Source organism: Entelurus aequoreus, linkage group LG08 (genome assembly GCF_033978785.1).
Source record: "Entelurus aequoreus isolate RoL-2023_Sb linkage group LG08, RoL_Eaeq_v1.1, whole genome shotgun sequence".
In the NCBI taxonomy this organism is placed as follows: domain Eukaryota; kingdom Metazoa; phylum Chordata; class Actinopteri; order Syngnathiformes; family Syngnathidae; genus Entelurus; species Entelurus aequoreus.
This window is the reverse complement of record NC_084738.1, coordinates 44,421,719-44,433,642: the sequence shown is the minus strand read 5'-3', so window position 1 is coordinate 44,433,642 and position 11,924 is coordinate 44,421,719. Positions and strand designations below refer to the sequence as shown.

Below are 11,924 nucleotides of genomic sequence, written 5' to 3'. Positions count from 1 at the left end.
GTTCGGACCAAAACACAGAAATATACACGCCCACTGACTTCGTACCCCAGTCAGTTAAAGTTGAAATGAGATCATCCTGCAAAGAAGACCAGCAGTTAGGAATCAAATGTTGAAATAGAAGAAAAGCAGCAGCTCGTTAACATCACGTTTTATTCCCATCAGGCGGTGTAGGAAAATAGATCCATTGTGACTCACATGAGTGTGTCACTTTCTGTCTCTCTTCACAACAAACAAACAAAAAATTGGACGCGTAGGGAAATTAAAGGTGCTTTCCGCTGATTATTCTCTTCTTCTTTTTTTTCTACACTTGGACCGACGTCAACAAAACATTTCAAGAATAAAGTGCGAACAATAAACACAAAGCGGGAATTTAAAAATACAAAACCTTTACAGGAAAACCATGCAGGACACTCTGAGTGTCGTCATAGCAACAAAAGCACGCACAAATACACAGAAGAAGCATTTCATTTAAAAAACATTGATTCACTCCACAAATAGACTTCCTGTTGTCTACTGTGACGTGAAATGTTTGGGACGTCACAACCACAACAGAACCGTTTAGTGGACTGCCGCTTCCTAACAAGCCGCGATGGACCAGGATGGTGAAAAGTGTTGTCCTTTCCGTCGTGTGAAAGTGCAATACTACAAGTGTGTGTGCTACCCGATTTGTCTTTGATTATCTGACCCGGTGACCCGCCTGAACCTTGTCATCGTCTTCCGCCACAATGCAGGACCAAAGTGTCCCGTTATCCAATCGTCATTTTATGTAGCCACTCTTTTAAACACTAGCAGAACAACAGAACCCCACAGTGCATCCTGGTGTAAGCTCCGGTCATATTTTCATAGGTTCCCGCTTGAGCTCTGACTTTCACGGCAGGAAGTAAGGAGTCTTAACTTCCAGTTCCTGCGAAAAGCAGTGAGGTTGCAAAGGGGACAAAGGGTTTCAGGTCATGTGACACACACACACACACACACACACACACACACACACACACACACACACAGTCTGTAAAACGACAAAGGTCCATGGCGGCCCCAAGGATCGTAGCACCAGCGGCGAAGTGAACAGAGTTGAAACTCCGCCTCCTTCAGAGGTCCTCCTCCTTTTTCTAATAACGCTAATAATTATAATCACTGATGTAGTTGTGTTAGTGCAAACAAAGCATGAGCTAGCGGGCTAATAAACATTCATTTACTGCATTGGAACATTTGCTTTGTGCTTTGTCTTTTTTCTGTCTGTCATCAGCGGGGATGACATCATACAGTAAGTGCACGTTCATTTAGGCTTGATGGAGTTGGGAGGGGCGCGATGTTGTCTTTGACACAAACACAGACACACACTCACACAGAAAGCAGCTGATTGACAAGGCTGAGTTCTGCTCAGAGAGGTTAGCAACAAAGAACCTTAACAAGGTTCTGACCCGTAGTACCAAAATAAGTCCATCAATACTGAACTCTTTTTTTCCGAATGGACGGCTGTGCGATGGCGTAAGTTTGGTGAGGGTGGGGGCGGGGGGTAGTTCGGGGGTGGGGGATTCACAGTGCGTGTTGAGTGCAATGGAAGCTGATGGACCGTCAGCGAGGCCTGGCTTCATTCATCCTCCTCGACTGGCTTGGCCAATCTGGGATTTCCACCAATAGGGAAGGGGATGGTGCTTGGTGAGATCAAAACTAAGGAGAAGGCCCCTCCTCTTCCTGTTTCTGCTGCTGTTTGACGGAAGCGGAAGGACGGTCAGGCGGTGGGACGCTGACCTCCACCGGAGTGAGCGTAATTTCCACTTCCCCACGCTCCTGCTGCAGCCTGGGAGGAGGTAGTGTAGTGCCGCTGTTGTTGTTGTTGGGTCTTGGTGTCTTCTGAATCACCTCCACCATAGTACGCGTGCGCCCGGCAGTCGCCGTCTCCCAGCCAGCATTGCCTGGACTCTGAAACAGCAGCAGCGGGCGGGTGTGGCGGTCCGGCTCGGAATTTCCGCCCGCTTGGCACTGCACCACCACGCCCCGGTGCTCGACCAGCCTTGGGCTGGTGTCTGACGTGATCGGAACCGGGCTCAGAACCAGGCCCGGTGGCTCCTGGATCACTAGCTCCAACACGGACTGTGACACGGGCGCAGAGGAAGCCTTATGGATGACGCCGCCCTTCACTGAGGCAATGACGGGGCTGTGGGGTGGGGCTGCGGGTGGCGGAGGAGGCTGTGGGGGGAGGGAGTGTTTAGGCAAACTGTCTTCAGGTCGAGGTTTTCTCGGTCTTCCTCGTTTCCGTTTCACCGGGGGCGCTGCCAAGCCACCGGATCCGCCGAATGAAGTGCCTGATGTCACCTCTAGGGGGCGCTTGTTGGCACTCTCTCGAGTCTCATAGGACAAACAGCCCTGAGGAACGATCATTAGCTGGCCCTTCTCCGGGATGGAGCTCCGGGGGAGGATTCTGGGTAACTGCTTCATGTAGGCCTCAACCTGCATCACGTCGTAAGAACTCCCGTCAAATAGGCCAGCCACTAGAAACAGGGATTGATTGACAACAGGTGACCTACCGCAGGACGCAGAGAGGAGGCAGCAGGAGAGGGCGGAGCTTCCTGCGACAGCCCTTTGGATGGCCCCTTGTCACTGGCCGGAATCTTCCCAGCCAACGAGGAGGCGGTGTCTCCACCGTCCCTCTATGGAAACAGGAAGTAATGAGCGGCAGTGACAGGAAATGATGGTGGCGAAAGGCCCAAAGGGAAGCACCTTGTGGTCAGCAGCGTCGCTGTCACATTTGGGCGCCAACGGCGTTCTCTTGATGACCTTATGAGGCTTGGCGGGACCTCCTGCAGCGCACACACACACAGGGTCACCATGGCGACCACTTGGAAACGACATGAGAAGATGTAAAAGACAAACCAGCGAGCGTTGCCGACGCCACCAGCTCCGCCTGGCTGCAGCGAGGGTTGACGAGGTGCTCATCCATGAGGTAGTGAGCGATCTCCACCACCGTGTCGAACGAACGCTTCAGGATCTTCTGTGCCCAATCACAGATGAGCTTGCACGCCGCGTCCGTCACTTCCTGCTTGTATGTTTGCACTAGCTCAGTCAGCTCTGCCTAAAGAGGAAGAGGAGGTGCTTCAGCAAAACATGATTTGTGTGTGAGCATGGGTACTTGTGTGTGTGTGTGTGTGTGTGTGTGTGTGTGTGTGTGTGTGTGTGTGTGTGTGTGTGTGTGTGTGTGTGCGTGTGCGTGTGTGTGTGTGTGCGTGTGCAGACCGGGTCATTCTTCAGGTCCAGGTTGGGAAGCAGGGGCATGTTGAGAACCATCTTCCTCCTGATGCCGCTGTAACAGTATGTGTCAGCCGACCAGTTATGGAATCAACGTCACATGACCTGAGCATCGTTAACAATAAACCCCGGCCGAGTCATACCAAAGACTATAAAAATGGGACCCATTACCTCCCTGCTTGGCACTCAGCATCAAGGTTTGGAATTGGGGGTTAAATCACCAAAAATGATTCCCGGGCGCGGCCACCGCTGCTGCTCTGTGCTCCCCTCACCTCCCAGGGGGTGATCAAGGGTGATGGGTCAAATGCAGAGAATGATTCCGCCGCACCTAGTGTGTGTGTGACAATCATTGGTACTTTAACTTAACACTAAAACGGAGCGTAACGCGTTGTATGGCTAGCTCGTTTACTAACTCTGTGATGTAATGACTCTATGTCAAATAAAATACTTATGTGACTACACTTCAATAAGTGTACTATGCACACTGTGTACTTAGTTCTGGAGTGTGCAAACTGACAGCAACTGCAATGCTGTTCCAGATTCATTAGGACACAGTGCACTTACCGCAAATGACCATCACACGATTGATTCACTTTTTCTTCTCTCCGTATTAATGGTGAATTAAAACCACCCTCGTTAGCCCCTCCCCTTCCGCCTTGTAGCAAAAATGGCAACTATTAAGGGTGCCAGGTGTCTAACGCTGCACGCTTTTTTGAGTAGGATGTACAGATCGATCAGCCAGTTTTTCTTGAAAAAGTATGTGATCGCCGTTGCCTGTCAATGCTTTTTAATGCCGATTACAAACGCCAATCCCCTCTGGCTGACAATATACCTATTTTTAATCCCCCGGCTGACAAGCGGCTAGCAGATAATTACTGGTATGTGTCTCCATACACCGGGAAGAGTCGTTCCCTTAAGCTAATAATAATCGGCGGTATAGCTAGGTTGGTAGAGTGGCCGTGCCAGCAACTTGAGGGTTCCAGGTTCGATCCCCGCTTCCGCCATCCTAGTCACTGCCGTTGTGTCCTTGGGCAAGACACTTTACCCACCTGCTCCCAGTGTCACCCACACTGGTTTAAATGTAACTTAGATATTGGGTTTCACTATGTAAAAGCGCTTTCAATCACTAGAGAAAAGCGCTATATAAATATAATTCACTTCACCTCCATTACGGCAAGTAAACTGGATTTCTTAGTACCCTATTTAGTATCATTATCACTGGAGGACGAGCCGAAACATGTTACACACTGAGCACAAGCCAGGAGCAGGCATGCTAATGGCTAAGCTGGCCCATAAGATAGCTTTAAACAACACAGAGGAATAAGTGCTTAGTAAAGTTTAAGAAGTGTAGATGGAACCGTGTTGTAGCAGAAACTAAGCAGATGTTAGCAGGAAATTGACAAAATATGAGTCTTTAGAGAGGATAATATAACAGCAACTATTGGTGCGTCCGCATTGGAGCTGTCAGTACACCACCTCAGAGTCACGTATAAAGAGAATATGGACAACCTGGTTTCAGACGCCATGACTGCTACCAAATTTGGCTGATGCGATGAATTTGCAGCAGTTTCTCGTCCGTTTTATGGCGTGTATAAATGCCCTGTTGTGCAGCATGGGGCAGCACCACCCGCCAGAAATGCGGAAAGCTTTTACATCGCATCTTCGCAACACGGAAAAAAGACGAGTATGGGAAGTGAAGGTTCACGAACAACACTGCAAAGCTACAGATTACTGCGTCTTGTGCCAGTTGAACACACAACAAAATGTCTGCGTTTTGTTCAGTAGAGAACACAAATAACAGAAGAAATTAACAAATTAAAGAGATGTTTTGACGAAAATATCTCAGTAAAACTATAATAATGCTATTGTCTAACAGCAGAAGAGAAAATCAAACACAACTACAAATAGATGGACATTGAAAGAGTAAAATAAACCACATTTAGGGTGTAATAATAGACGATAGTGGATCAATAAAGTTTGTCCGAGTCTAAAAGCACAGGAAAAGCACAAATACGTTGGAGGCAGCCACCACAGCTGACATACTTCACACAAAAATCACAATTTCTCTGTGATTGTTGGTCCAAAGCTAATGAAGATTTTGACAAAATGAGGGTAATAAGTTATTTTTTTGGTCGTTGTGTGTACTTTTTTTTTTAACGTTTTTTTGTGCCGTGTTAGAGTGGTGCCTCTCGTTTAGTTGGCCATACTCTCACTATAGCACATGTCAGAGGAGGGTGGATCGATCCATAAATTAGTGATGTTGATACCAAGGTATCAGTATATGATTGATACTAGAGTGATTAGGTCGCTATTTAAAAAAAAAATAAATTTTGTTTTGTTTTTGGTTTTGTATGTTATCGTGTACTATTGACTTTGTTATACTCAAACAATTGTTTGTAATAAAAGAGAATAGGGAACTATTTTAAATATTGTGTTGATATTGTTAAACTGCAATGGCACTCACCATAAATAGAAACATTTGAAGTTAATACATGTGATCTCTATGGGTGTCAGCCTATGATATCACTCATAGATAATCGGTATGAGGATCAGAAGCATAAAACCGCTTGGAACATCCTTAGTTTTGAAGACAACTTCGTGGTAATGGGAGTGCACTGCATTTTGCTGTACTTATCAGTATGAACACACTACGAGCAAGTACGAAAGCCCACCCGGTTAGAAAGAGTCTAAAGAAGAGGGCAAAAGAAGAGGGCAAAAAGCTTTCTCGCTAGCACTCATCGAGGGTGGACGCTCCCCTTTCTTCTCCCTTATCTCTCCTACTTGCTTCTTTGTCTTGTCTTAACTTTCTTGTTGCCTCTTTTTGCACTGCTCTCCAAATCTGAACATTGGAACTATTTAACTGGCCTCAACGAAATTGACAAGATCTTGGGTTTGGGGGAACCTGTTTGTCGTGACGGAGCGGTTGTTGCTGGACACGCGACGGACTCTTGGGAGAAGGAGTGCCGCGTGCCTGGCGACCCTTTTCTGTCGAGGACGTGAAGATATCTACCTATTCGGAATTATGACAACAGGACATCTGCTGCATGGAGTAAGCGTTGCTCTGGTTTGTCCACAAATTGGAAGTTTCTGGCAGTCTACAAAGTACCCCAAAGCTGCCACGAATGATTGGAGGATGCGGGAAGAACTGTGGACATTCTTGTGATTTGGATAACATCGGACTGTCTGCCTGGCGGGATTTTTGAGGACCACTCATAGACAATTTAGAGTGAAAAGAAAATTTTCATTTTCACTCGCATACAAAACATTCTAACTTGTATTGTTTCCCTGGCTTCGGGACTCTCCCGAAGGACAGTGCAGCGAAGACACAACAAACTCCCTTTTTGTCTCTCATGGACATACACCTGTTGTTGTTGACTTTGGACTTATCGGCTGCACAAGATCAAGGCCGCGGAACAGAGACACACTGTAGGCTTACATACAAACAACATGCATCCACAAAAATATACGCCACACATACACCCCCCCCCCCCCCCCCTCCCAACCCAACGCCCTCGACGCAAATCCCATAGGGGTGATGGAAGGATGGTCAGCGCAGAAAGCTGCAGCGTACCACCATTACTCCGCCCCTTCCCTCTGTTGCTAGATATCTCGGGATGTACGTTGTAATATGTATATGTGCTTTGCTATGGAGGTTTTTTCCCACTGCAGACTGGGCCCCCTTAGGAGCCCAGTCTAGATTGTATTTTTTTACTCATCCTTCCCCAGCGTTTTACCTTTTTCCTCATCTTTTACGGGGCGGCTTGTGGCGACCGCATCAGCGTTCCTGTTCTGTAACCCTGTACACTGTTTGTTTGTCTAATCTTGAATGGGTTTGTGCTGAAAACAAAGTTTCGTTGTACTTGTGCAATGACAATAAAGACCTATCTATCTAAACGACGCCAGCTAATGTCTTAGGCTAGTCTCCATGGCAACACTAGACAGGATATTTGGACTGTCCTCTTCCGCCGAGCCTTCGGGCCTTGATGTTGGGGAAAATGTCTCGGATGATCTTCCCAAAGTGGCCGCGCTCAGCGGGTGATGTTGCAGGTTGTCACAGTAGCGGCCTGGACAGGACACAGACAGTATGGTGAGTGGCTGCGGGCATGTGTGTGTGTGTGTGTGTGTGTGTGTGTGTGTGTGTGTGTGTGTGTGTGTGTGTGTGTGTGTGTGTGTGTGTGTGTGTGTGTGTGTGCTCACTTGTAAGTCTCGTAGACGTCCTGTTTGGGCAGGCAGGTGTCCGAATGCTCCTCCAGGTGGCTACGGATCCAGTTGCAGGTGTGAAGTTGCTCTGATGTGGTGAATGAACAGTCACCTCCGCTACACACACACACACACACACACAGAGTCAGAAAATGACTTCTTTGGGTGTCTGACAAGGCAAGCAGCAGACCTTTTGTCGCCGGCACCAAGTCCCGAGGGCAGCTGGAGGTACAGGTACAGCTTGTCATTGTCGGAGAAACGTTGAACATCTTGCTGTCAAAGCAGAAGACAAAGACGCTGAGGTGAGGTTTGACTTTCAACCTCGCAGATCAGGAATTAGACAAGTCTTACCAGAATCTGGTCCACTTTAGTCTGAACACTCTTGCTGCCGCACAGAGAAGGGACATTTTTTATTAACAGTATTGGAAAAAAACATGTTCTGTTGTATACATCTCTTTATTTTACTTCTAACAGCAAATGGCTCTGGATTCTTGCATAAGACTATACAACTGTTCAGTGCCAATACCACCAGGAGGGACCACGTGGTTACGACAACAGGTCACGTCACTATCTTATCATCAAAATAATCATGTTTGCTTGTTCTACTATGATGGACTGAATTGTTTAATTGATATAGTTATATTTTGTTTCTGCTAAACGTCGTTTCAAAAGCTCATAACTTCAAACCCCCCGTCATAGTGACAGATTTACGGGCCATATTTCTAAAACGACTGTCTTATTTACAATTACATTGTACCTTGTCCCTAAAAAATATAATGTCTAAAGAAAATATGTTTTTTCACAGTTTTTTCCCCACTTTTATGTTTGTTTACTTTTTAAATTAATGCTGAAGCGGCATAGCAGTTTTGAATTGACTTAAATGAAGTCAGAGATAATAAACACTTTTCTTTCCCCCTTTGGACCTATCAAACATTTTTTTTACCTTTTTATATAAACTTTGGACATTATCTGAAATATGAACACATGACTATTGAAGACATTGGATTAAACTGAATTGTAGTTGTCACAGTGTGGTTTATTGCTCATATGTAATTATTTATAGTAAATACAAATATTTACATAACATGTAAAATATCAATAAAACATTATTTCACAATATTTAATTATAAACACATTTGAACTGCAGTTTTGGTGGTGTTGTGTCTTTCAGGCACACACTTCCATAGCCAAATGTACTTCTGGTCACCCAGAGTAATACAGTAAACCCTCAACACCCACAGTCACCTTTACAAGCCGCAAACTTTGACGACTGTGTTACAATGCTCGCTAGGCTGCAGTCAGCCCTTAGCGTGTTACACTAGTGGACTAAAATGAGACCACAAACAATATCTCGTTTAGGGTCACAAAAAGCCATGGGCCCGGATCTTAGAGTTCTAATAGTTTGAATACCAAGGAACATAACGTACGAGATGTTGGTCTTGAGCTTCTGCAACAGCATGCTGGGCTCCGTCTCGCCCTCCACCACCTCCAGACCTGCCTCTCCTGCAGGGAGGCATCTCCACTCGGGTGCAGCTGCTCCTCCAACATGTGGAAACGCTAACCAGTGCTCACAAGCACCATCTGAGGAGATTAAAGATGCTAAAAACCAATTCAATGTAGGTCAATATATCCTAAGCCAGTGATTCTCAAACTGTGGTACGGGTACAACTAGTGCAACGTAGGCTCTATCTAAAGAATCACTTCATTGAGTGGTTAGTGTTTCAGTTTTAAATATTCAAAGACTTACTGTTCAAACTGTGTGTAATGTCACAGTTGCCAAATAATTAACACTATTTGTTAAATTAAATCTCTGCCTTGTTTTATTTAATTAATACTTAGGCCTAGTATGTTACCGTATTTCACTGTTGATCAATATGGTGGTACTTTGAGAGCCAAGTGTTTTCTGAGGTGGTACTTGGTGAAAAAAGTTTGAGAACCACTGCGCTAAGCTATCTCAACCAAAACATGTCCGTCCTTGTTTTGCCTATCGTTCACAATCATTTTGAAAGACAAGAACACACGTCTTTTTTTGGGGGTGATAAGATGATAAAAAACGCTTGGAAGATGTGGCTTATGGGAGTAACCGTTGTAGTCTTTAAAGCCCTCTAAAAACAACATAAAAACCCTTCATCAACATTTTGTGTACACACTGCAAGTTTATATATAATGTAGTAACAGACACATTCGTAACAATATGTAATATGTACAATATTTACCCTATTTTGGTAATTTTAATCATTGCCGAAACTAATTATTCTGCTCATTTTGTTTCGTTTCCACAGCAGCGCATGTCTGACTTCCAGCAACAAATGTGTGTTCCTACTTCCGGATACAAAACGCACGTGTGTTTTCTAATCATAGCAGACTTGGTAACAAACAAAAAAGATTACTATTTTTGGACAAATTAAGATTGACAACCTTATACTTTTGAATATGGATTTATGGAGGATGAACTACTGCTTCTAGAAGGCAGTGCAAAGGAAGAGTGAGACGTTGGAGCAGAGAGAAGCCGAAACAGTGAAAGTGAAACAAAGCTGCAAAATGTGGAACTTGAAGCCATGTTATTTCTACATAAATTGATTGCTTATCCAAAATCAACAGGAAATGTCCCCGGCCAGATCAGATGAACAACTGTCCATCGAGTGAGTTACACTGTAAATGTTGATCATGATAATCGCAGCACATCATGCGTGTTATTACAACTACAGTACATAGGCTCTCTGGCTCTCTGTGTACAAACATGAAATGTGGGCTAATATTTTACAAATACTGTTATGTGATTGTTCATGTTTTTCAGTCAGTACAGACTGGTGTCCTATCGCAGTTGTGCATTGCAAACTCAAACATGTTTCGTGCTGACGTAGAAGCTAGCTTATCTCTTGCCATAGTTAGCTTTTATGGCTAATATCGTGACACGCCGATGTGTTAGTATGCTAGAAAAAGAGTTCCTCAGTGTTCGCTCTGACAATAACAATGTTGCTACAGTTGGCTGTTATACAGGTTAAGAAATGTAAAAAAAAAGTATTGTTGACTGTTTTTAATGCATTCAAAATGATTTAGTGGTAGAATTGATTGCTCCCATTAGCTGCATTGCTCGCCACCAAGATTGAACCAATTTTCATATGTTAGAAAGCGAACAAAAAAAACACAACTTTTGTCGTCCTTGTCTTTCATAATGAATTGTGAACTATAGGCAAATTTCCCAAAAAGTGCAGTTGCCTTTAAAGACATGAGCCCTGAAGAAAGTTGGCCGACTTAAAAAAAGATGGGGAATGAAAAGGAACATTATTATCAATGTCGGCTATAATATTTTCTAATTGTTTAGAGCAACAGATTAGCATAGCTATTGTAAGTGTTTACCAAACAAATACAAAAAAATGTACCTTTTCATCCGGCTCATGTCAAAGACGGATATTTTTCAAGTCTAAATTAGAGATGTCCGATAATATTGGCCGATTAATATGCTTTAAAAAGTAATATTGTAAATTATCGGTATCGGTTTCAAAAAGTAAAATGTATGACTTTTTAAACACCGCTGTACGGAGTGGTACGACGGGACGTAGGGAGAAGTACAGAGCAGTTGACGTCTACCAGTCATACTTGCCAACCCTCCGCATTTTCCCGGGAGACTCCCGAATTTCAGTGCCCTCCCGAAAATCTCCCTGGGCAACCATTCTCCCTAATTTCTCCCGACTTCCACCCAGCCAACAATATTGGGGGCGTGCCTTAAGGCACTGCCTTTGCGTGCCGGCCCAGTCACATAATATCTACGGCTTTTCACACACACAAGTTAATAGCAAGGCATACTTGGTCAACAGCCTACAGGTCACACTGAGGGTAGCCGTAATAAACAACTTTAACACTGTTACAAATATGCGCCACACTGTTAACCCACACCAAACAAGAATGACAAACACATTTCGGGAGAACATCTGCACCGTAACACAACATGAACACAACAGAACAAATACCCAGAACCCCTTGCAGCACTAACTCTTCCGGGACGCTACAATATACATCCCCCGCTATCCCCCCACCAACCCCGCCCACCTCAACCTCCTCAATGCTCTCCTCAGGGAGAGCATGTCCCAAATTCCAAGCTGCTGTTTTGAGGCATGTTTAAAAAAATAATGCACTTTGTGACTTCAATAATAAATATGGCAGTGCCATGTTGGCATTTTTTTCCATAACTTGAGTTGATTTATTTTGGAAAACCTTGTTACATTATTTAAAGCATCCAGCGTGGCATCACAACAAAATTAGGCATAATAATGTGTTAATTCCACGACTGTATATATCGGTATCGGTTGATATAAGAATCTGTAATTAAGAGTTGGACAATATCGGATATCGGCAAAAAAGCCATTATAGGACATCCCTAGTCTAAATCACAAACTTCCGTCAAGTGTTAGCATTTTGCTTATGCAGTTGTTTTTAATCTTGCATTTGTCTTGTGTGCGTATAAGGGCCAATGAAAA

General features: G+C 44.5%; 1 protein-coding gene across 1 annotated transcript; it reads right to left on the bottom strand.

The window, feature by feature from the left end:
* Positions 1–213: 213 nt before the first annotated feature.
* rfx5 (regulatory factor X, 5) lies at positions 214–9,206 on the bottom strand. Its single transcript, XM_062056573.1, is given in 12 exon segments — positions 214–2,451; positions 2,529–2,651; positions 2,722–2,801; positions 2,875–3,073; positions 3,235–3,313; positions 7,194–7,266; positions 7,269–7,308; positions 7,443–7,563; positions 7,637–7,719; positions 7,798–7,831; positions 8,874–8,943; positions 8,946–9,206. Coding segments are annotated over 12 exon segments (1,731 nt in total). The 5' UTR covers positions 8,995–9,206; the 3' UTR covers positions 214–1,671.
* Positions 9,207–11,924: the final 2,718 nt, after the last annotated feature.